Source organism: Eptesicus fuscus, chromosome 4 (genome assembly GCF_027574615.1).
Source record: "Eptesicus fuscus isolate TK198812 chromosome 4, DD_ASM_mEF_20220401, whole genome shotgun sequence".
Taxonomy (NCBI): Eukaryota; Metazoa; Chordata; class Mammalia; order Chiroptera; family Vespertilionidae; genus Eptesicus; species Eptesicus fuscus.
The window spans coordinates 78,264,732-78,287,527 of NC_072476.1; the positions used below are offsets into that span (position 1 = coordinate 78,264,732).

The 22,796-nt window shown below is 44.0% G+C and overlaps 1 protein-coding gene across 5 annotated transcripts in view; it reads right to left on the reverse strand.

The window, feature by feature from the left end:
• MAST4 (microtubule associated serine/threonine kinase family member 4) overlaps positions 1-22,796 on the reverse strand; it is a 516,137-nt gene that overhangs the window by 343,069 nt on the left and 150,272 nt on the right. For all 5 annotated transcript variants that reach the window (XM_054715206.1, XM_054715204.1, XM_054715205.1 and 2 more), the window contains one exon: positions 1,351-1,475. In XM_054715206.1, the coding sequence (XP_054571181.1) occupies positions 1,351-1,475 (125 nt within the window). The remainder of the gene's footprint in view (positions 1-1,350; positions 1,476-22,796) is intronic.

The following is a 22,796-nucleotide window of genomic DNA, read 5'->3' on the forward strand; positions in this document are numbered from 1 at the left end:
AGGGGTCCCACATTGGAGAGGGTGCAGGCTGGGCTGAGGGACACCCGCCCCCCGCCGTGCATGAATTTCATGCACTGGGCCACTAGTGTGTGTGTGTGTGTGTGTGTGTGTGTGTGTATCCCCTTTGTAACAGTGTTGATTTAATCAGAATGATTTTTCTTGGCAATAAACATACAAGATTACTATTTAAGTGTTAAGAATAATATTGCATTGACCCCAAAAAACACTTTTAAAAAAGTCACTAATTGTGAAAAATTTTCCTTACAAAGTAAATACTTACAGTAAAATAAGCTTCTGATAAAATTCCCCAAGAAGAAAAAGTAACTTTGAACTTGGGGATGATATGGAGGAAAATGTGATCATCACTTTAACTGCACCTTTAAAATAAGTCCCAAATTTTTCATAAAAGGAAGACTACAGTGGAGAAATCTGGCAACACCTTGACTGGGGAAAGAAATTAATGTCACAATGAGGGACAGATAGACATGTGTCTGCAGATGGCAGGCCCAATGTGATATTCTAGACTGGAATGCAAAAACATGAGGAAATATCAAACATATAAGCCACATGTAATATGAGAAATATTCCATTAAAACACATAGGTGGGAGTATGTAGTCTTCAAAGATCTTGATGTCAAAGTGGTAAAATAAAGGCTCTGGAAATAATCCCAGATTAAAGGGAACTAAATAGATATGACAATTAAATCCAATGCGTGACTGTGGACTGGATCCTGTTCTGGGGGAGGGAAGATGCTATAGAGGACATTACTGAGCCAATTGATAAAACTGAAATGCAGATGACAGAGGAGATAAGGGGCTTTTTATCAGCCATAAATTTACTGAAGCTGATAACTGTGATAACAAAAGGCTATGATACATACAAGCTACTCGCAAACAGTTTAAAAAGTATGTGTGTAGGTACACATATATGTATATGCATGTGTCTATATACAGGGAGAGAAAGCAAATGATAAAGCAAGTTGGGCAAGAGGTTAATAGTTGAATCTAGTAAAGGACCAGCTGGTGTTCTATTATTTTTCTTAGTCTTGCGACTTCTCTGTTAGTTTGAAATTGTTTTAAAGCTTAGAAACATATTCCTTTCTTTTGAGGGAAGAGTGGAGACAGAGTAAAATTGAAAGAAATACTCCAAATTAGGTTAGGGGGTAGGGGGTTGGCGCTTAGAAAAATGAGCACACTGAAAGCAAGGAATTTCACATTGCCAAATCTGTGCTTAATGTTAAATGTAGGTTCAAATCTATCTAAACTCAATAAACTTAAAACAGTCCCTAGGGAGGTGGCAAGATGGGTAAAACCCAACCCACCACAGACAGAGCCCGGAGACACACTTACCAGACTGGCCGTGAGCGAGGGCGCCGACTGGCCCAAGGCCTGGCTGCGCATGCGCACAAGGTTGGACGTCTCTGCAGACGCTGACCAGGTCTGTCCTGCGGTGGGGTTAGGAAGGAGGTACCTTCCTGTCGGGATTAAAGAAAAGACAATGTAAGTGACAGGCAGAACAGTTACACCTTCATGGCAACAGGAGACCTCTTTTTTTTTTTTTAATATATTTTATTGATTTTTTACAGAGAGGAATAGAGAATTAGAAACATCGATGAGAGAGAAACATCGATCAGCTGCCTCTTGCACACCCCCTACTGGGGATGTGCCCGCAACCAAGGTACATGCCCTTGACTGGAATCAAACCCAGGCCGACGCTCTATCCACTGAGCCAAACCGGTTTCGGCAGTAGATCTCTTCTTGACCATCCTTCTATATAATGTTTGCCAATAATTACATTTACCAAAAGCAACCGGAGGCAAATTGTTTTAATTAAGACAAGTTCTGACCCTGATTTCCCACATACTGGTAAACCCAAGAGTACCTCTTCATCCCCAGCATTTGTAGCTTTCAGCCAAGGCAGAATGAAGTATCTTGTTACTGCTGCCTATTCCACCAGAATGTGCTGAGGATAAATATAATACACAAAGCATTCCTAGCATCTTAGAAATAAACGTACGCAGTTATAACTGTACTTTTAAAATGTCTAATATGGAAAGTGATTGAGGATTCATCTGGAAAAGAGTCCGCAAAGTGGAGATCATGACCAACAAAAGGAAGAGTTGGAATTCTTTCAAAGTGAAATGGGGCTGGTGCTTCTCTCTCTGAAGCACTGGTTGGTCATCCAACCATGTCCACAGGACACATAATTGTATCCATTTGCATAAATCAGGACATCAATGTCAGTTGAGCTTCACTGAGCAATTCACATCAACCTTGAACTCTAATATATGTGTATGCCTTTGAAAGTCAAACAGTTGAACCAATTCACCCTGTATTAATTTCTTAGTACAGGGACTAGACCAGTTATCAATGCACAAGAAATAAGGCTTTTTAACTTCAGGAAGATAGGATGAAGTTATGAGTATTCACATAGTAATGAAGCTCAGTAAAAGCAGAGGCCATATTTGATTTTTATCTGCCAGCACAATGACTGGCCGTAATCGGTGCTCATTAAATATTTCTCAAATGATGAAAGAACAAGTGGGCACTTCTTTCCCATAAAACACATAGGAACAATAAGATGGCAGGCAGTCTGTGGTGTCTCATCTAAGGGCTGTGTCTGTGGGGACTCGAGCTTCGTACCTCTCAGAATCAGGAAGGACTGTAGCCACATGTGTGGCTGGTGGTCCTGGAGCAGAGGTGACGTTTGTTCCTTGGATTCTCCCCCAACAGATCTGTTCCACGTAAAAGAGGCCCACTCTCTTACCTGTGGCATACACTTCACAAGTATGTCCCACTGGTTAATAAATATTGCAAAACATTAGCTAGTTAGCTATTAGTATCCATTCTAACTATCAGCACTATCAAAGTATAGGAGCTAGGTGCAGCTCCCACAATTGTCTATGTTGAGGTCTTATCTATCTATCTATCTATATCTATCTATCTATCTATCTATCTATCTATCTATCTATATCTATATATAAGCCTAAGCAACCATTCAATTGTTCGATCATTTGACTGTTCAACCGGTACCTATGACACACACTGACCACCAGGCGGCAGACGCCCAACGCAGGAGCTGCCCACTGGTGGTCAGTGCACTCCCACAACCAACCTCCTGCATCTGGCTGATCTCCCACAGTCCCTTCCCCACAGCCGGCCGGCCCCAATCGGCCCTGATCAGCCCAGATCAGGCCTGGGCAAGACAACCCCGATAGGCCCTGATCACTGGCTAGGCCGAGGGACCCCACCCATGCACGAACTCTTGCACTGGGCTTCTAGTGTTTTAACAAAAGTGCTTCTAGAAATATATATTTTCATTGCAAAGGTAAAAATGGTTTCCTATTTTGCCAAAATTGCTCTTTCACTCTCTTATACAGTGAAAGCACAGACTCTAGAGAAAACCAGATCTGCTTTTGATATCTTAACCTATAACGGAATGACACTGGGGAAGGAAGTTAGTCAACCTCTCCTGGCCTTCATTTTTCCATATCTAAAATGGGGATAGATTATAGGATTGACTATGTAAAGCTATTGAGAGGTTTAGAGGATTTTTATAAGTAAAGCACTCAGTAAATGTTAGCTATTTAGCCTTAACAATAGTAAAAATGAAAACTATCTCTTTTGTTTGGTTTTAATTTCTTGTCACTCACAAGTAGGAAACATAAATATGTCTAAAGAAAAAAAATAACAATTACACCAGCAAAAACCACCATCAACATTTCAGTGATTTTTCTTCCCCATTTTCTAACTGCAACCTATATTTTCCAATAAAAAAAACACAGATTTTTGTCACATGCTCCCCTCAACACCACATAATAGGTTATGACCTTTGCCAAGCAAAACACATAAAGCAAATCAATTGAAGCATAAACCCTATCATTAAAAATTCAACAATAATTACAATTTGTGGTTCTGGTCATCATCTCAAAAAACAGTCAGATATATATTGTGTAGGATATGTTACATTTAAAGTCTAGAATTTTTTTCCTTGCCTTATTTTGAAACATGAACTAAAAGCTGGACTAATAGGAGCTTTGGGAAATCTGCCCCCTTTATACCTAAAAGCAGGATGTTAATAAAGAACAGGAAAATTACAGACTGCATTTAGGAATGCTAACCATTATTACATAAATAAATGGTTTCTTTAACACAGAATTAACTCTCACTGTTGGAAGGGCATCACCTGTTAAAAATATACCAACCTCCAGTAATCAGAATCCATACTATTATTTTTCTTCTAGTCCTTCCTGTGTCTTTTCCTGTATTCTATGCTTTATATTTTCTTTGTACACGTTTCAGAGAGAGGCCTGATAGGAGGTACAGAAGCTACCTAATGTCAAAGTTTACATGATGGAGGGAGTATACTCTAGCCTCATCAGTGTTCTGGCCCAGATGCTTCATTTTAAAACCAAGCAAGGTAGATATAAGAACTCTTGAAGAATGTAACATCATCATAAAAAGTGTAAAGGGTAAACATTGTAAGTCACTAAAACATTCTGTAATTCAGTCCTTTTCTCTTTTACTAGAAAATAATTATTAGACTATCTCCCTATAATCCCCAAGATGAAGAAATAGGTATTCATTTCTGTATTCCTTGCACCTGGCACAGTCCCTGGCACAGGGCCTGGCACTTAGTAAGTGCTCAATAAACATTTGTTGACTGAAATGCACTTATAAATGGGAAAAATAAAACTAACCAGATTATCTCCTTAAATTTAATTTGTAGTATAGCATAATAGTTAAAATATATTGAGACATTACTATATGCCAGACACTGACACATCTTAGCAACCCTATGGGGTACCAGGTCATATTATCTCCACTTTAAAGCACAGAGAGGTTACATAATTAGACCAGGGGACTCAGCTGATAAGTGAGCAAAACATGGATTCTTACTTTGGAACCCAAATCCTATCACAGGAAAATATTCATCACATATGCCAAGGTGAAAAACAAGGTATAAGAGAAGATGATTTTATATTTAAAAGAAAATTACCTGCAGATGAGATTAAATGAGATAATGCACTTAAGGCACCAGCCTGGGACATGGAAGGCAGCCAATATACTGTTACTACTCACATGATCATAAGAGCTTTACAACTCCACCAATACACCCTCACCATCATAGCAACAAAATAAACCAAGGCAATGGATTCCTTGGCCAGATCACAAAAGAAATGGAGAAAACTACTGAACAATATTACAATAAAGAACAAAATTGTTGTTCTCTCTGGCAGGGAAAATGGGAACTGGGTCCAGGGAGAAGTATGCTATAATATTTCATTGTTTTAAAAATTATCTGCAGGAAGTAAGAATTAAGTTTTCACTTGTGGTTTTAATAAATTTAATATTAAGTTTTTCTAATGTAGCTGAAGAATGTGGCAAATATTAAGCTTTGAAAGAGGTGGCTGGCAGGTATATGCAGTTGTATTAAATTATTCTCTACTGATTTCTTTATATGATACTAGAGGCCCGGTGCACGAAATTCGTGCACGGAGGGGGGTTGTCCCTCAGCCCACCCTGTACCCTCTCCAATCTGGGACCCCTCAAGGGATGTCCGACTGCCTGTTTAGGCCCGATCCCTAGGATCGGGCCTAAACGGGCAGTCAGACATCCCTCTCACAATCCAGGACTGCTGGCTCCCAACTGCTTGCCTGCCTGCCTTCCTGATTGCCCCTAACCACTTCTGCCTGCCAGCCTGATCACCCCCTAACCACTCTGCTGCCAGCCTGTTTGCCCCCAACTTCCCTCCTCTGCCGGCCTGGTCACTCCTAACTGCCCTCTCCTGCAGGGTTGATCACCTCCAACTGCCCTCCCTTGCAGGCCTGGTCCTTCTCAACTGCCCTCCCTTGCAGGCCGGGTGCCTCCCAACTGCCCTCTCCTGCTGGCCATCTTGTGGTGGCCATCTTGTGTCCACATTGGGGCAGGATCTTTGACCACATGGGGGCAGCTATATTGTGTGTTGCAGTGATGATCAATCTTCATAGTATTCTTTTATTAGATAGGATAGAGGCCTGGTACAGGGGTGGGGGCCAGCTGGTTTGCTCTGAAGGGTGTCCCTGATCAGGGTGGGGTTCCCTTGGGGCGTGGAGCGGCCTGAGCGAGGGGCCTGTGGTGGTTTGCAGGCGGGCCACGCCCCCTGGCAACCCAAGCAGAGGCCCTGGTATCTGGAATTTATTTTCCTTCTACAATTGAAACTTTGTAGCCTGGAGCGGAGCCAAGCCTGGGACTCCCTCGAGGCCCACAGCCATTTGTGTTGGGGTTATAATTGAAACTTTGTTGCCTTAAGAGGGTGGGCCCGGCCAGGGTGTGTGGAAAGCTTTGCTTCCCCTGTTGCCGGCGGCAACCCTGGCCTGCTCTCTCAAGCTCCATTCTGCCGCCATTTGTTTGAATTTGTTTACCTTCTATAATTGAAACTTTGTAGCTTGAGTGGAGGCTTAGGCCTGCAACGGCTGGCAGAAAGCTTGGCTTCCTCTGTTACCTAGGAAACCTTGCTCTCTGTGGCTGTAGCCATCTTGGTTTGGGTTAATTTGCATGCTTGCTCTGATTGGATGGTGGGCGTGGCTTGTGGGCATGTCGGAGGTATGGTCAATTTGCATATTTGTCTATTATAAGATAGGATTATAAAGGGTGTCCCAAAAAAAATGTATACATACTTTGAATAGTTATTAATTCCAATGGGTTAAATCTGAAAAGAAAGAAATATCAATTGAGCTATCAAGGAAAAGTGTGTATACATTTTTTGGGATACCCTATATAATACTGCTTTTAATGATTCCTATCAAATAAATTGCTCCAAAATCTAACATGGCAAACAAGCCAAGAGCATATTCTTCCCACACTCGTAATGGCAGTTCCTGAGGCCACATCAGGGAGGCAGGCAGCCCGCGGGCCAGGAGTTTGACATGCTTGCTCTAGACAGACTAGAAAAAGCACTAGAGGAGGGGGCACCAGGAACCAGAGCCACTTTGTTCTCTCTATAGACTCAAACCACACTTTGAACAATTCACTGTTGTTAGGTCTCACAGGGCGGTTTACAGCAAGCTGAGACCCTTGCTAACAGGACACACATGCCATCCTCTCCTCTGAAATCCCTCAGGCCAACACTACACATACATTTCATTTGCTGCTATCTCTTGCATGAGTCTAATCTTGGTAAAAAGACCATAGGTGTGCCTTGTCAAAGATAAGCAAAGCTGGACACTACTTAAAGTGGTAGGGACAGATTTTAATCAGTAAGAACTACTACCACAGGAAAAAAGAGTCCAGTGTAAACTGAATTCACCTTCAATTTATACAAAAGTAACTGGGTGTTTTAACAGGAGAAGGGAGGAAGAGGGCAGGGAGCCAGTGGAGGCTCAGCTGAGTCATGGAAGGGAAATTTTGCAAAGGGTTAGTCAGCAGAACTGCGATCGAGCCAGCTCTGCCTGCTAGCTGGCGATCATGGAAGTTAGGATTCCATCCTCCCACAGAGACAGGGAGACACAGATCCTACCTGGTGGCCAGAACAACAGCAAATTTTTGGCAGCCTTGAGTTTTCTCAGGCAGGCACTTTAAGAGAGTTAGGGTCATCCTGAGGAAGTAGCCTTGAGCTGTTAGAAACTATATGTGTGTGTTCAAATCTTTAATGGTCAAGGTTAAGGCCTAGTGGAGAAAGAGGGCTTGGAGACGCCTGGCTAGAATTTGGCCGAGGCGGGGCTTTGTCAGCCTTCAATTCTTTGTGTCTTAACAGATCCTAACCCACAAGGAGACCTTTAGACGGTCAATAGTTGATCAGTTATAGAACTGAGTTTGAACTAAGTTTAACAGGACATAAAGGTCCTTGGCAGTTGACAGTAAAATTAATGTCTCTAAGTCATGGTGGACTCTAGAGTCAGACTGCTGAGTGCCAATTCTGCCCCCAACACAGACTCCATCACATATTCATGGATTTCTCCAAGCCCCGGGCTCCTCAGCTGTAAAATAGGGGTACATTTATGCAGTGGTTGTAAATCAAAACAGAAAGGATTTTTACACAAGGAACATTCAATAAATGTAAACTTTGAAATAAATAAGAAAGACAAAGGGCTACCCAACACACAATGAATTATAAGGTGAGCAAGGAATAAAATGGTGTTAAGCCACTGGAAAAAACAATTCAATGAGGAAGCATGTATACACATATATAATGAAATGTTTATAATGCCATCGCGGGCTAGATTTTAGATGTCATTATTCTTGTATGAGCCTTGTCCTTAGGAATCATATGAATGTTACAAATTGAAGGGCTGGTTAACCTAACACATGGGATGTTTTATTCCTGCCTAGACCCCCATTAGTGTTATTAGGGAAGAGAGGACAACAGATGGATCTAAGGCAGTCATTAGAAGGCACTAACATTGTGCCATAGTTGGTAGTGATTACATCAAACTTTATATAAATTCCCTTTCTGATGACTACCAAGAGCCTCTAAAAAAGTGTGTTGCTGTTATATTCATGCATCATTTGCTGCCTACAATTTAAGAAAATTAGCATCTGTCAACCACATTATTCAGCTGCACAGGGTGGAAATTAATGGATAACACCATTCCCAATTAGTTGTATGAGAGGTGAGCTTGCCTGGCAATCTGGCGGCTATGTTTTAATACCGAATGGGGCCTGTTGTTACAGCTGGAACTTTGATCAGCTCTGTGCTTTTCGGAAATACAGCTCTAAAACTCCTGTACGTTTATTGAAACACTTAATAAATATGTTCTACTGGCATAACAAGAACTTTAGAGGCAATAATAGAATCTGTATTAGAGCTGGAGTCAGTTGGCCAGAGTGACAGAAGAACTGGTCAGGTTTCAACCACAGAGGTGTGGGTTCTTTGAATGGACTCTTTGTACTGGTGAGTGTTACTGTTTGGTTACAGGGCCTCTACTTAACAGAGTAAGAAGGACCGGAGCCTTTAAAGATTATACATAAAAATAAGTAGGTTACTGAGCCTAGACCCAGATTGTGCCCAGGCTACTCAGAGCTTCTTTTCTAAAGTGTTTTCCTTTGTTTCCATCCTGAATTCCAAGAAACAAGAAGCAAGACCATAAACGCATGTTTTCAAACAGGAGATACGCCCATGCTTTCAAAGCACCCCTAAGCTTAGAGTACCCCTCTGAAGTACAAAAAATATCAGGCCAGCAATAATTTTAACAGAATGGCTATATAAAGAATTACGTATAGCCTCTGGAGATGTACTTTGCCACCGAGGAATAATGGCGCCTGACTAGATTTAAAAGCCTCCAGTAAAAAAGTTCCATAGCACCTGAACTGCAACATAGATCTAGCGGTCAGTCCACAGTCTTCCACTGCCGGCTACTTACCTTGGAGCACAAACAGGACACTCAAGGGAAAGTAAGACCTGGTTGCCACATTGCAAAGCAGCCTAAGGCTTCGGTGCTCGGCTCCACACAGAACTCAGAAAAGGTTTGTGTGTCCCTCCAAGGTACCAGCCAGGAGCAAAGAGAAGCTCAGGGGACGACTGCATTGCTCTTGAGGGTTTTGGTGAGGTGGGAGAGCTACATAGGAGGGGAAGCAGAATGGGGGTAGCATTACAGAGACGAAGGGGCTGGGACAAAAAGAGCAATGGGAAGCTAGCCCTGTGCTGGAACCATGAGCAGGAAGATGGGGCCACGTGCTCACATCTCACCCTATGCTGCCCACCTGGGTAGATACTGAAGCTCTCACAGAAAGTTCACCTCTGCCACTAACGTGGGAGGAGGGACAGTTTCATCCTCTCCACTGCTAACTGACACCTCCCTTGCTTAATTCCACTTCTGAGAATACACACACGAGTTGGAAACAGTGACTTCAACAGATACCTGTACACCCATATTCCTAGCAGCATTAGTCATAATAGCCAAAATGTGGAAACAACCCAAATGTCCATTGATGGATGAATGGATAGACAAAATGCGGTATATACATACAATGGAATGTGCTTCAGCCTTTAGAAGGAAGGATATTCTGACACACGCTACAACATGGATGAACCCCTAAGACGTGCTGAATGAAGTAAGTCAGACAACAAATGTTAACATTCCATTTACATGAGGTTCCTGGAATAATCAAATTCATTGAGACAAAAAGTATGTGTTTACTGGGTGCTGGGGAGAGGAGGAAATGAGGGGGTCATTGTTTAAATGGTACTGAGTTTCAGTTTGGGATGATGAAAAGTTCTGGAGGAAGATAGTGGTGACGGTTGCACAACACTGTGAATGTACTGATGTACACATAAAAATGGTTAAAATGGTCAATTTTGTTATGTATATTTTACCACACACAAAGCCACCCTCTCTTGGCTTAGCCCAGTGGTCGGCAAACTCATTAGTCAACAGAGCCAAATATCAACAGTACAACGATTGAAATTTCTTTTGAGAGTCAAATTTTTTAAACTTAAACTTCTTCTAATGCCACTTCTTCAAAATAGACTCGCCCAGGCCGTGGTATTTTGTGGAAGAGCCACACTCAAGGGGCCAAAGAGCCGCATGTGGCTCGCGAGCCGCAGTTTGCCGACCACTGGCTTAGCCCAAAACACTGCACCTTCCAGAGGAAAAAATCAGGGAGTCCTTTTTGTGGTCCAAAAGGAGTTATCCACATTAAACTACATCAGCACCTGCTCTTACAAATCACACTTAATAACTTAAGTCCTTTGGATCATTTACAAGTCAGAGGAACTGTGTGTTTTAAGAACCCTCCATGGAGGAAGGTTAAAGACCATGGTAAGTCACTGGCTGAATGTGGATGGAATCCATGAGTCAGCAGCCACGGCCCTGGAGTGCACTCCATCATCATCACGATATTCCTCTTCTACGGCCCATTGCTCACTCCTAAACACTGGGTCCCTCATCATCGCGGCTGTCACGCCCACAGGCAATTACAGCCCCCCTTATTCATCCTCAGTGTGCTACTACCACCGAGACACGGCTCCTTTCATCTCCCTCTCACATGGCTGACTGGCTTCCAATTTCTTGTCCCGGTTGCAAAAGAATAACTATACCTAGACAGCATCAATAATGCTGCTAAATCATTCTTCTTAATGGCATAAATAAATATAATTTGAGAAACCGACAGACCTGTGACCAGTGGGTGCTGAAGTTCACTGACTTCTATATTGTGCTGCTATTCTATCCTTAAAAAAAAAAAGTGGTCTGTGTTTACTCACACAAGAAAAGTCCAAAGCAGAGCTTGGACCCTGAGACCCTGAAGTGACCATTGACTACCAGCCAGAGGTCCCCAATTCACAAGCTGAAGGGAGACAGCATGCATGTATTTTGGGAGGTTGGAAGTCAGGGCATAGGGTGATGCCAATGGGGCCTCAAGGTCTGAATCAAATTCACTGCCCAACGCAGCAGTCTCTGAACTCCTTCTGTTTCGCAACAAATCCCCCAGAGATGCCCAATTGCACTCATCACCAGCATTCTATGTTTAATATTGAATGGCAAGGTAACAGGACCAACCACAGGCCTGGTGACAGAGTGAGGAGGCCACTTTGAAAGGAAGCTTACTGCAAGCAGGGCAGGTAGCAGAACATAAGTTAGGGCCGCCCCAGACTGACTGGGCACATGACAAATATTTCAGGAGTTACCAAAGCCCAATGCTCTCCTGTGAGAGAGCTGGGGACTGTGGGAAAATGACAACACACGTCTCCACCACAGCAATCAAAGCCTTTGGACAAACCACGAGGCAGTGAGCTGCATCTCGTGCTGCCACTGCCACTGTCCACTGTGGCTGCAGCTTTCAGTTAAAATGACTCTCCATGTGGGTGACGTGGAAAGATGGTGCAAAGGAGCAGAGGTCTTGTCACCCTCAGTCACAGAGAGCCACCCTGTCACTCTTGCCATCTTATTACAAAAACACAGAGATGCCACGGTAAGTCCAAAGACACTGTACAGTTTTAAAGGGACACAATTTGAATCTATTCTTACAGAGAAATGCCTTTGGCCTTTCCTTTCTTTTCTTTCCTCTTCACTTGTTCTTAGAAAATAAATATCTCTTCTCACCCAATGAGATTACCACTCCCAGTCAGATTCTAATAAGGGCGGAGACGAGGGCCCAGTGACTTCATATATGAACTGGAGCTTAGGAAGCCTCGATGCTGCTGGGATTATACAGCTGCCTTTCCGCAGACCAGCACCCAGCACACTCCCCGATTCTGCAGTGCGACCCAGCCTTGGCCAGCAACTCCCTGATGACCTGGACCACCAGGGTGCCCTCCCTTCCGATGGTGAGTCTCTGGACTTAACATTCTCACCAAAAAGAAACCCCACACAAAACATAATAATTTGGCTGTAGAGACCAAAGGCTAACGTGACAACTTCAAATTGATTTTTGAGGACGTAGTAAATAGAGCCTACTCTAATGAGAACATGGTAACAAGAATCGGGCATCAAGCAGTGTTGCTCAGAATGTCTAAGTGAGGGCACCCAGATGCTGGGCGGGGTGCTGGCGGTATCGAAGTGAGGCTGGGCACAGGTCAGAGTTAACATCTGCAATCTGGCTGCCTCCATCCGCGTATTGAAATATAATGCAGCAGAATGAATTGCCAGACATGTCCAACCCCCCTGGGAAATGACAGATATTGATGAATGCTGCTGGGAAGATATATGGAAGGAAACGGCAAATAAATAGAACCATTTTTTCTCAGAGTCAGCTGCAGATAAGGGGAGCAGCTGTTAAACTCCTTGTCAGCTTCCCGTCCTCTCTTCCTCTTTCTCCTTCCGCTCCCCCCATCTGCCTCCTCTCCACCTTTCTAAAACCTCCCCGAGGACTGGTATCTTGCCCTCTTCAAAGTAAGAATCAAACAGTAGACGCTCTCCTCCTCCCCTGTGATACTTGGACGTCTCAGCCCAGTTAGTCCGATCCTTTCTAAAATGTCATGCCATGCAACATGTTCATGGGTCCCTCTGGATCCTGGAAATACATTCAATTTTTAAACTCATGGAATGACACTGTTAAATTCAAGTCCATTCGACAACCCCAGTCACGAGGTTCAGATGCAAAATTCAAAGGCTAACTACCACCATGGAGTAGCTGTGCGACTTTGGTCAGGCTTCTTAACCTCCTAAGCCTCCGTTTCCCACAGACATTCTGTAAAGTGGAGCGCACTGGTCAACCTCATAGGGCGATTGTGAGGACTAACTTAGAATGTAAATGGGAGCCTATCCTACCATCTGGCAAATAGAAGGCCAGCAATAAACAAGGCCTTTTTGTCCCCTCGACTTTCCATTGCTCAGCACTTCCCGGCCAGGGCACTCCTTGGTGTCACCGTCAGGCTGGATCAGATCCGCCCCACACGGGGCACTTGGGGAAAAACTGGCTCTCATTCCATTTGGCAAATGGGCGTGGCAGCTCCGAGTGGGAAACCGGTCAAAACACGGGTTTGCATCCTGGTTTCACCATGTATTCGCTAGGGGACCCCGGATACATTACTAGTATTTTCCCCTCTGAGCCTCCATCTCCAAATCCCTAGAGATAAAGGCAGGGATAACACAGGTCAAGTGCCCCACATCCCTGTCAACACACAGTTTGTGGGTTCAGGTCCCTATCCAGGACGCTTTGCCCATCTTGGCATCACTGGCATTAAATCCACAACCATCTGCTTCCATGCAGCTGCGTGTGTACAGAGTGACATTTACTTCTGTGCACAGCACGCTCTTCTGTGCTGTCAACTCTGTGTCACCAGGGACCAAAGTCATCTGCCCTTGCACCCCTCCATCACGGCCCGCACACCGCATCGACTGCACTTCTACAGAATCACAGACTTATGTCTGTGCATGTTAACTTTCCATTCTGTCTCTCATTTGTATTTCTCCCAGGGCTCACATTTTCCCATTGTTTAGTTCCAGTCTGCCTGGAAGAGTATTCAATTTTGGTTGTTTGTTTGGTAACAATAACAATTATGAAAAAGACTCAGCGACCTTAAACTCGATACGGAGAACATCGCGTCACTTCTGCCTTTGATTTTTCTCTTCTAAAACCCATCTCCAAAAGAGTCCAACACCTCCACAGAAGTACTGTGTATTTTCAAAGTAAGCTGACTAACTGTCGGGATACTAGAGGACAATTTGTATTTAGCATCTCACTTTTTGGAGAAATTACGAATCCTACTCAATAACGTCCTTTTGCACACTAAGATGCTTTCATTGACACGCTGAAATGTCACTGGCAGCCGTGAGATGCTAAACATTTCTGACAACTGCCCTACATCTAAACAGTTGTGACAGAGGCCACGGAGGAGCTGGGATCAGGAGCTTCAAAAAAGAAACAAAAAGAACAAAGGTAGCCACAGAGGAGATAAAATACATTTCCCAGCTACACAGAAATTTCTAGACAAGTCCAAATTTCCCAACAAGTCCTCTATTTTTGCAAGGAAACATCTATATAAATCTAATTCACCTAACAGTGTATTTCCACATGTATTTATTTGGAACAGTTTTTGTTCCATGCTGGGTTTTAATCCAAACAGATTTCAAATTCTTCCTCCTCAATAACAACGTCTGTGTATGCTCCCTAAAAAAATCTAATAGTTTTGTCTTAAGAAATGTTTGTTGATACTGATGGCTGAATAAGCAAAGAATCTAGAACAACTATAAAATGTCTCTTAAAAAAATATATCGTATAGATCGCCTCCAGCGTCTCCAAATGGTAGCATATTAAAGGCCCCAATTTTGGGGGAAGAGAGTGTAACCAGGGACTGTTTCACCTGGTCTCCTTCCTCCCTCACTAAAAGCCTAATGTTCACTGCACCTTGTTTAAAAGCAACAGAATCTAGGGACCACTGTTATCCCAACTGCAACCCTGTGCTCTGAATCAGATTCTAACAAATCACTAAGTGCTCTCCAAAACATAATAGAACAAATAGAACATTGCCCTTGTTCTTTTGTTATTGTTTTTTAAAATATATTTTTATTGATTTCAGAGAGGAAGGAAGAGGGAGAGAGATAGAAACATCCATGATGAGAGAGAATCATGGATCGGCTGCCTCCTGCAAGTCCCCCACTGGGGATCGAGCCCACAACCAGGGCATGTACCCTTGACCGGAATCGAACCCTCTATCCACTGAGCCAAACTGGCTGGGGCTGCCCTTGTTTTGAAGAAGAGAAAAATCAAAGCCAAGATTAGGGTGACAATTGCCTCAGCACTGCTTGGAAAGTAATGATCAGTGTAGGGTTGGAATTCAACGTTTCCATTTCTGGTCTATCATTTAGCCACTGACTTCTTCTGAAAGCTCGGATGATATTAAGCAGCCACAAAGTCCAGGGCCGAGGTCTGTCTTAAAGTAACAGTATCACTAGGCTACTAGGCTACCTAACGTTCCTTTTTAGAGAATGTAGCCAAGCAGTGTGTTATGGTGCTCAGGTGGGGGAATGGCCCTTTGGTGATTCCAATCACCCTCCAAATGGCCATCTCTCAAGACTCAAAACGGAGAGCCTGGTCATTATTCTTTCTAGCCATCCCATTAAATGCTAGATAATCTCCTATTATTTGAATCCACAGAGAGCACTGTGACTGTAGAATGCATGGCAGTGGGGCTTATGCACCCAGTTTTTCACATCAAAGTGTATATCATATATCAGATCTGCTCAGGGTCACCTGCAAAGATGGTCCTTCTCCAAGGTGACTAAACAGCTAGAGGGGAGAAATTAAGAAAAGGATACAGTACTAATGTCCATGTGTAGGGACTCTGACCTCCTGCCTGCCACATCATTCCTATCTATACCTATGAGAGGACATGTGACAATGCCCACGTCCAGAACCACTCCAGCATTTACTGATAGAGTGGCCAGATTTCACAAGTAAAAATACAGGACACCTGAATAGACTTGAATTCAAATAAATCTTAATACACATGCCCCAAATGTTACATTGATATAAGTATACTAAAAATATTAGCTGTTTATCTGAACGTAACATTTAATTAGATGCCATGTATTTTATATGGCAATACCATTTCCCCCCATTATTAATTTTTTTAAATTGTTTTATTTTTTCAATTACAGATGACATGCAATATTAGGTTAGTTTCAGGTGTACAACAGAGTGACTGGGCACGGATATAACTCACAAAGTGATCACCTCGACAAGTGCAGTAACAGTCTGCCACCACGCACAGCCATCACAATGTCATTGACTACATTCTCTCTGCTGCACTCCGTATCTCCACGACCCCCTTTCTAACTGGCAATTTGTACATCTCAACCCCTCCCCCCTTTTCACCTATCCCCCAGACAAACCTTCTCCCATCTGGCAACCATCCAAATGTTCCCTGTATCTATGAGTTTGTTTCTGCTTGTTGTGCTTATTTTGTTCTTTAGATTCCACATGTAAGTGAAATCATATGGTATGCATCTCTCTCTGTCTGACTTATTTCACTTATTCAAAACGAGGGAAGCAGGCATTTAAATGATACTGTTCTCTCTTTTCAAAGGTTTACCCTCCAGGTTGCATGGCAACCCCATTTGCTGAGTGTTCAGTGTTTGCAATGCAGGGGGCATTGCTTTCAGATGTAAAGAATGGGTCCTCAAAGACTTTATAAAGGAGTAAAAGGGATGATAGATACATAAATAATAGGGAGTTAAAAGTGATCCATCTTGTAATCAGAGAACAATATAAGAGGGTAGTGGGGTGGAAACTCCAAAGTATTTCTGAGAAACAACCAGCAAAAGTGAAATGAAGGTGTTTGGAATGGAATGGGAATGCGATAAGGTATGTTAGGGATTCTGTCCCTGTATTACACTCCTACTGTGGGGTCTCACTGCTCTGGGTTTGTACAGCCACAGCTGTAAAATGGAGCAAAGATGAAACAGCAGAGTTCTTTTGAGCAGAGGTTTGTGGCAACCAAAGCAAAGACAGATACACAGTGCGATACCCAGCTCTCTTTACTTAAAAGAAAGAATTCAAATTTATTAGACCAAGCCAACCTATTTCCTTATCCTGAGCTCAGAGAAATTCATTTCAGTTTTAATAAAAGGGAAATGACACAATTGTTACTCTAGAGTAATTTATGACAAAAATGCAGGCACATCTGCTTAGAGGACACGAAATAAAAACCAAGGGCACAGTGCCATGTACGCATGCATACATGTAAACACATACGAATGTCCCAGTATGTTACTTAACAAAAGTACATGCCTTCCCTTTACAGGGTCTTGGATGCTGGAAGCTGTGCTACCTTAAGCAAAAACCATCTTCAAGCCTAATTTGGTGCCACGTTCATCATTTATAGCATTCCTGATTCCACCTGTGTTCTTATTCAAAAAGAGGGAAAGAGACATTTAAATGCTAGTGTTCTCTCTTTTCCAAAGTTTTACCCCCCATCGAGCACAGCAGCCATGAGTTAAAGGCCAGGAGGGGACTTACCCTCAGCTCTCCCTTCAGGCCCTGGTGTGAGGCAGGCACCTGAGACAGGACTGTCAAAGGGCAGAAAAATTATCCACTAGGCAGACACAAGGAAATGAATTTAGTCCTGGCAGTACACGGAGATTAAGTGCTTGAATGACAATGGAGTTTGACAAAGACAAATGCCGCTACCACCACCAGCGGCATTACTGTATCAGAAACACTAATTGTTATAAATCTTTAAAATCCCCTGTTGGTGGCATTTGCAATTCTTTGCCTCCTTTTTTCTGGGGAGTTGACATAAACTCAGCTTCATTATCAGTCTCCATCCCGGAAGTTAAAAAAAAAGCCTCCATTCCTGACCTTGGATCAGCCACTAAAAAATAAGTTTCAAACCGAAATGGGTGCTGGTGTGCTCAGCTTCAGAGGACAGCCACAGGACACCACAGCCAGCCTCCTGGGAGACCGTGCGCGCGTTCAACCACCCACGGTGAAAGAATGTGCATGTACATGGAAGGAAATGAAGGGGAACCAGCCTGCAAAGACTTTCCCTCTCTCTTCGTGGTAGCTAAAAATTTACTACTCCAATTACAAGGGGCCTTGAGAGTATCTGGCCCCACCCACTCATTTTACAGATGAGAAAACCCAGAAACAAGGGTATGGCTACTCAGCGGTGGACGTGGGGCCCAAATCTGGGCCTCAGCTCCCCACTTCCTGTCCTTCCCATTACCTCTTGAAACTGTGGTGTAGGAGAAGTCAGGATGCTATTTCCACTCAGCCAAGTCACTGGCTTCCTATCTGTACACCCCATTCACTCTCTGATCTACTTCTCCCCCCCCCCCCGCCCCCCGACCCCTTCCCCAGCTGCTACATGCCGGTGTTGACCTGAGAGACTGACAGAGGTCTAATTTACCAACTCCAGCACAAGCACCTCAGCACCTCCCCTGCACCGCGGCACTGCACTGCAGTGTGTACGTAAGAAAATGTCAGCAGGAGAGCCAGTTACTATATCCAACTGCGTACATGGGGTCCAGGGTGATGTGAAATGGCAGCCCCCACCACCCGCCTTGCCTGCCCCAGCCTTATCTCCCTCTTCCCAATCATAACTAAAGGAGTGTGGTGTGTGCAATTTCATAGTCAATACTAATTTTTCATTATTTATATTTCACGGTAACTGTAATATAATCATTTCCATTTTTGTGGCTTCCTCACATATGCTAAAGGGTCACAGCAAGCTAAAAGCATTTCATTTCTTGAGGACTACATATATGAGGAACTGAGAAGATAAGCTTAAAATCCGCATGCTTTTCAGAACCTAAAAATACACAGTGCATGAAAGATAGGGAAACCATGTCCAGTCATGACTAGGCCTCAGTACATCCTATCAGAACAAAACATATTTTCAGGGAAGTACAAAAAAAACCACCAGTGGAGAGAAAACAAAAAGGAACATGATTATACCCCTTCAAAAAATTCAACCCCTTGATAAAATGCTAAAAAAAAAATATTTTTAAAAGCACCTGAAATCAATTTTCTATTACAAAGGGAATTTTAAGAACAACTTAAATTTTTGATATATGGATTCAATAAATTCATTTGTCTCTCAGGAATAACTGAAATCCATTATTTATGGAATCACACTAGACCACAAGAAATACAAAGGGAGAGGAAAAGAGGGAAAGAAATGGATATTGGAAGAGATTGGGAGAAATTGGGAAAGAAAGATGAATGTCTAGTGCTTTGTGGATCCTAATAATATTCATACATCTTTGGTTTGTTTCTGTAAAGCTTCTTCATCAGCCTAATTGGTAAAGACAGCCTCCTTATCCTATATAATAAAAGGCTAATATGCAAACTGTCCCCTAGGGAGTTTGACCGCCTGCTATGATGTGCACTGACCACCAGGGGGCAGTGTGGAATGAAGGAAGGCCCTGGCCAGCCCTGATCGCTGGCCAGGCCTAGGGACCCTATCCATGCACGAATTTCGTGCACCGGGCCTCTAGTATAAATATGTTTACATATAAGCCACTTAAAAGAATGCCAGCAAAATTTTCAATGACCACTAAACACTTTCATCTTTGGTGTATTTTGAAGAATTTCCATTACTGTATTTGATTTGCCACATCCAACATACTGGGCCAAAGGTCAAGAAGGCGAACTTATTTTGCAGGTGTTAAAGGTTTAGCTGTGTCTCAATATGCAACTGCTTTTTCTGTCCTAGCAATTTTGAAATTCTGTCAACTACAATTTAAGACCCAAGTTACCTTTTGTTCTGCAGAAGGTACTTCAGCATTCTTAAGAGAAACTGGGCCTTCTATCAATAACATCTTAACACTCTGGACTAATTTTTAAGTCTTTCAAACCTGATCTGGTCCTGAACTGTGAAACAGTTTTCTGGAGAGCCAGATTTGCTAATCTAGCTTGGCTCCCAGCACTCTCTGGAGCTCACACATACATCAAAGCAAACAGCCCAGTCTCTCATCTGATTCCCAGTATAAGAGAAATGCATTCAATGATTTTCAAGTCCTCATTTAGATTCTTTCCTTAATTAATTCTCTCATCATGCTAGATATCACCACTTCTTGGGTAGGTTGCATTGGTGTAAAATGCCTGAAGGAGAGATTTGAACTCTCGTTAGGACTTTGTACCTTAGATCTGAGCAAGGTGAGCTGGGCAGTTTAGGCAGCAGGTAACCAGAACTTGGGAACAACCATGTGACCGCCCTTTTATTTATTTTTTTAAATATATATTTTATTGCTTTTTTACAGAGAGGAAGAGAGAGGGATAGAGAGTTAGAAACATCGATGAGAGAGAAACATTGATCAGCTGTCTCCTGCACACCTCCTACCGGGACTGTGCCCGCAACCAAGGTACATGCCCTTGACCGGAATCGAACCTGGGACCTTTCAGTCTGCAGGCCGATGCTCTATCCACTGAGCCAAACTGGTTAGGGCATGACCGTCCTTTTAGAGGGAGCAACCACTCGTTGGTAGGTCATCTGCATGGGAGAGGAGCTAAACAGAAGGCTCCCTGACAGGGAGCTACTGGGAGGCAGCAACTGCCAAAGGAACTGGCCAACAGATGCGAGCCCCATTAAGACTAAGTCTCAGAAGATCGTCCTACCCTGACTGGGAGAAACTGCAAACACAAAAATATGCCAAAAAAGTCATCTTCAAATTAGAACACCTAGAGAGCAAACAAAATATCCTGACACAAACTGACATAGGAGTGGTGAAGACAGCAAGTGGTTTTAAAGGCTACTTAAAATCACACACTCAAACCAGAAAGAAGATGCAAATGGATTTGCTTCTTGATCCCTTGGTGACTCAGAAAATTGGGTAGTGACTGCTCAGTCCCCAACCCCACCACAGACCCAGGTCCCTGCTTCCAGTCTCCTTCCATGTTCCCAGAGCTCTAGCTCTACCCCTGAGAACTCCCACCAGAGACACCAAACTCCTCCCATGTTTATGTAGCTCAGCTGCACCCTCCCCACCTTTGCCTTGATGACCCCTGACCAGGCCTCTCTGTTATATTCTGTGAAACTACTGTTTCTGGTACACACATTTCCTCAAATATGTAGACAAACTTTTCACTTTCATAGTCTCAGACCTTCAATGGCTGTCAATGCTTCCAAGAAATCCACCCTGTCCTCCCCAAGATTATTCAACTTCCTTCTCTACTCAACTCCCACCTAACCCTCCCCACCTCACCCAGGGGCCTCATCATGCATTGAGAAAAGTGAAGCCACCACATATATTTTTAAAATTAAATGTATTGGGGTAATACTGGCAATCTATTAAAATACCTGCTTTTTATTAAAGGCAAATTTATTAAAATCAGTGATCTAGAAAGAGGACATTTTAAAAATAGGGTATTTTGAATATTTTTCAATTACAGTTGATATTCAATCCTATATTAGTTTCAGGTGTACAACATAGTGATTGGACATTTATATAACATACAAAGTGATCACCTAGATTAAGTATAGTACCCACCTGACAGCATACATAACTTATTACTGACTATATTCCCTATTAAAAATAGAATTTATTTTGAGAGGAGTGTAGATTCACTTGCAGTTGTAAGACATAATGCAGAGAGGCTCAGGTACCCTTTACCATTTTCCCTTGATGGTAACATCTTGCAAAACTATAGTTCACTATCATGACCAGAACAATGACATTGATACAGTCAAGTTACAGAACATTTCCAACACCACAGAACCACTCGCGCTTCCCACTTACAGTCACACCTACTTCCCTCCCACCCCCCTCCTTAAATCCTGGCAACCACTAGTGAGTTCCCCACTTCTATAATTTTGTCATTCCAAGAGTGTTATATACAAACTAGAGGCCCAGTGCATGAATTCATGCACGGGTGGGGTCCGGCCAGCCTCCTCCCAATTGGAGGAGGAGATGGCAGGAAGTTGGCCGGTGGGCCCGCCCTGATTGGGGCCCGATCAGGGCCAGGTCGGCTGAGGAGAGGGGCCATGGGTGATTGGGCAGCAGGCCCCGTCCCCGAATGGGGCCAGGGAAGGGGCCATGGGAGGCTGGCCAGCCAGCCCCACCCCTGATTGGTGTGTGGGGGCCAATCGGGGGCGGAGCTGGCTTGGGGGGAGCAGATAGGGGGTCACCGGCCTGGAAGAGGGGCCATGGGTAGTTGGTGGGCTGGCCCTGCCCCTGATCAGAGTGGGGGGACCAATCAGGGGCAGAACTCACTGGGGGGAGGAGCCGTGGGCCAATTGGGGTGGGGGGAGCCCATCAGAAGCGGGGCCAGCTGGGGGAAAGGGCCGCAGGCAGTTGGCCAGGCAGCCCCACCCCCTATTGGGGTGGGGGAGCAATGAGGGGCGGGGCAGGCTAGGGTGGGGGGGCTGTGAGCCAATCAGGGTGGTGGGGGCCCATCAGGGGTGGGGCCAGCCAAGGGGAGGGGCTGCAGGAGGTTGGCCAGCTAGCCCCACCCCCTATTGAGGTAGGGGGGCGATCAGGGGCGGGGCTGGCCGGGAGGAGGGGCTCCAGGCCGATAGGGGTGGGACAGACCTATCAGGGGCAGGGTTAGCCAGCTGATCCACCCTCGATCGGGATGGGAGAGGCCAATCAGCAGCGGGGTTGGCTGGGGGGAGGGTCCATGGGAGGTTGGCTGGCCGGCCCCACCCCCCGATCGGGCTGGTTAGCTGGTCAGAGTGGGCATCACAGTGACCAGTTGTTCTGGTGTTACGGCATTCCAGTCACTGGCTTTTTATATATATAGATGGAATTATAGAGTGCAGAACCTCCTGGGATAGGCTTTTTTCTTCAATCAGCATAGTTCTCTGGAGATTCACCCAGGTTGTCAGAGGCATCAATAGTTTGTTCCCTTTTATTGCTGAGTAGTATTCCATAGTGTGGAGGTACCTAAGCTACCTGCTTTTGCATCATTTTCTCCTCCTTCCCCCTGTCACA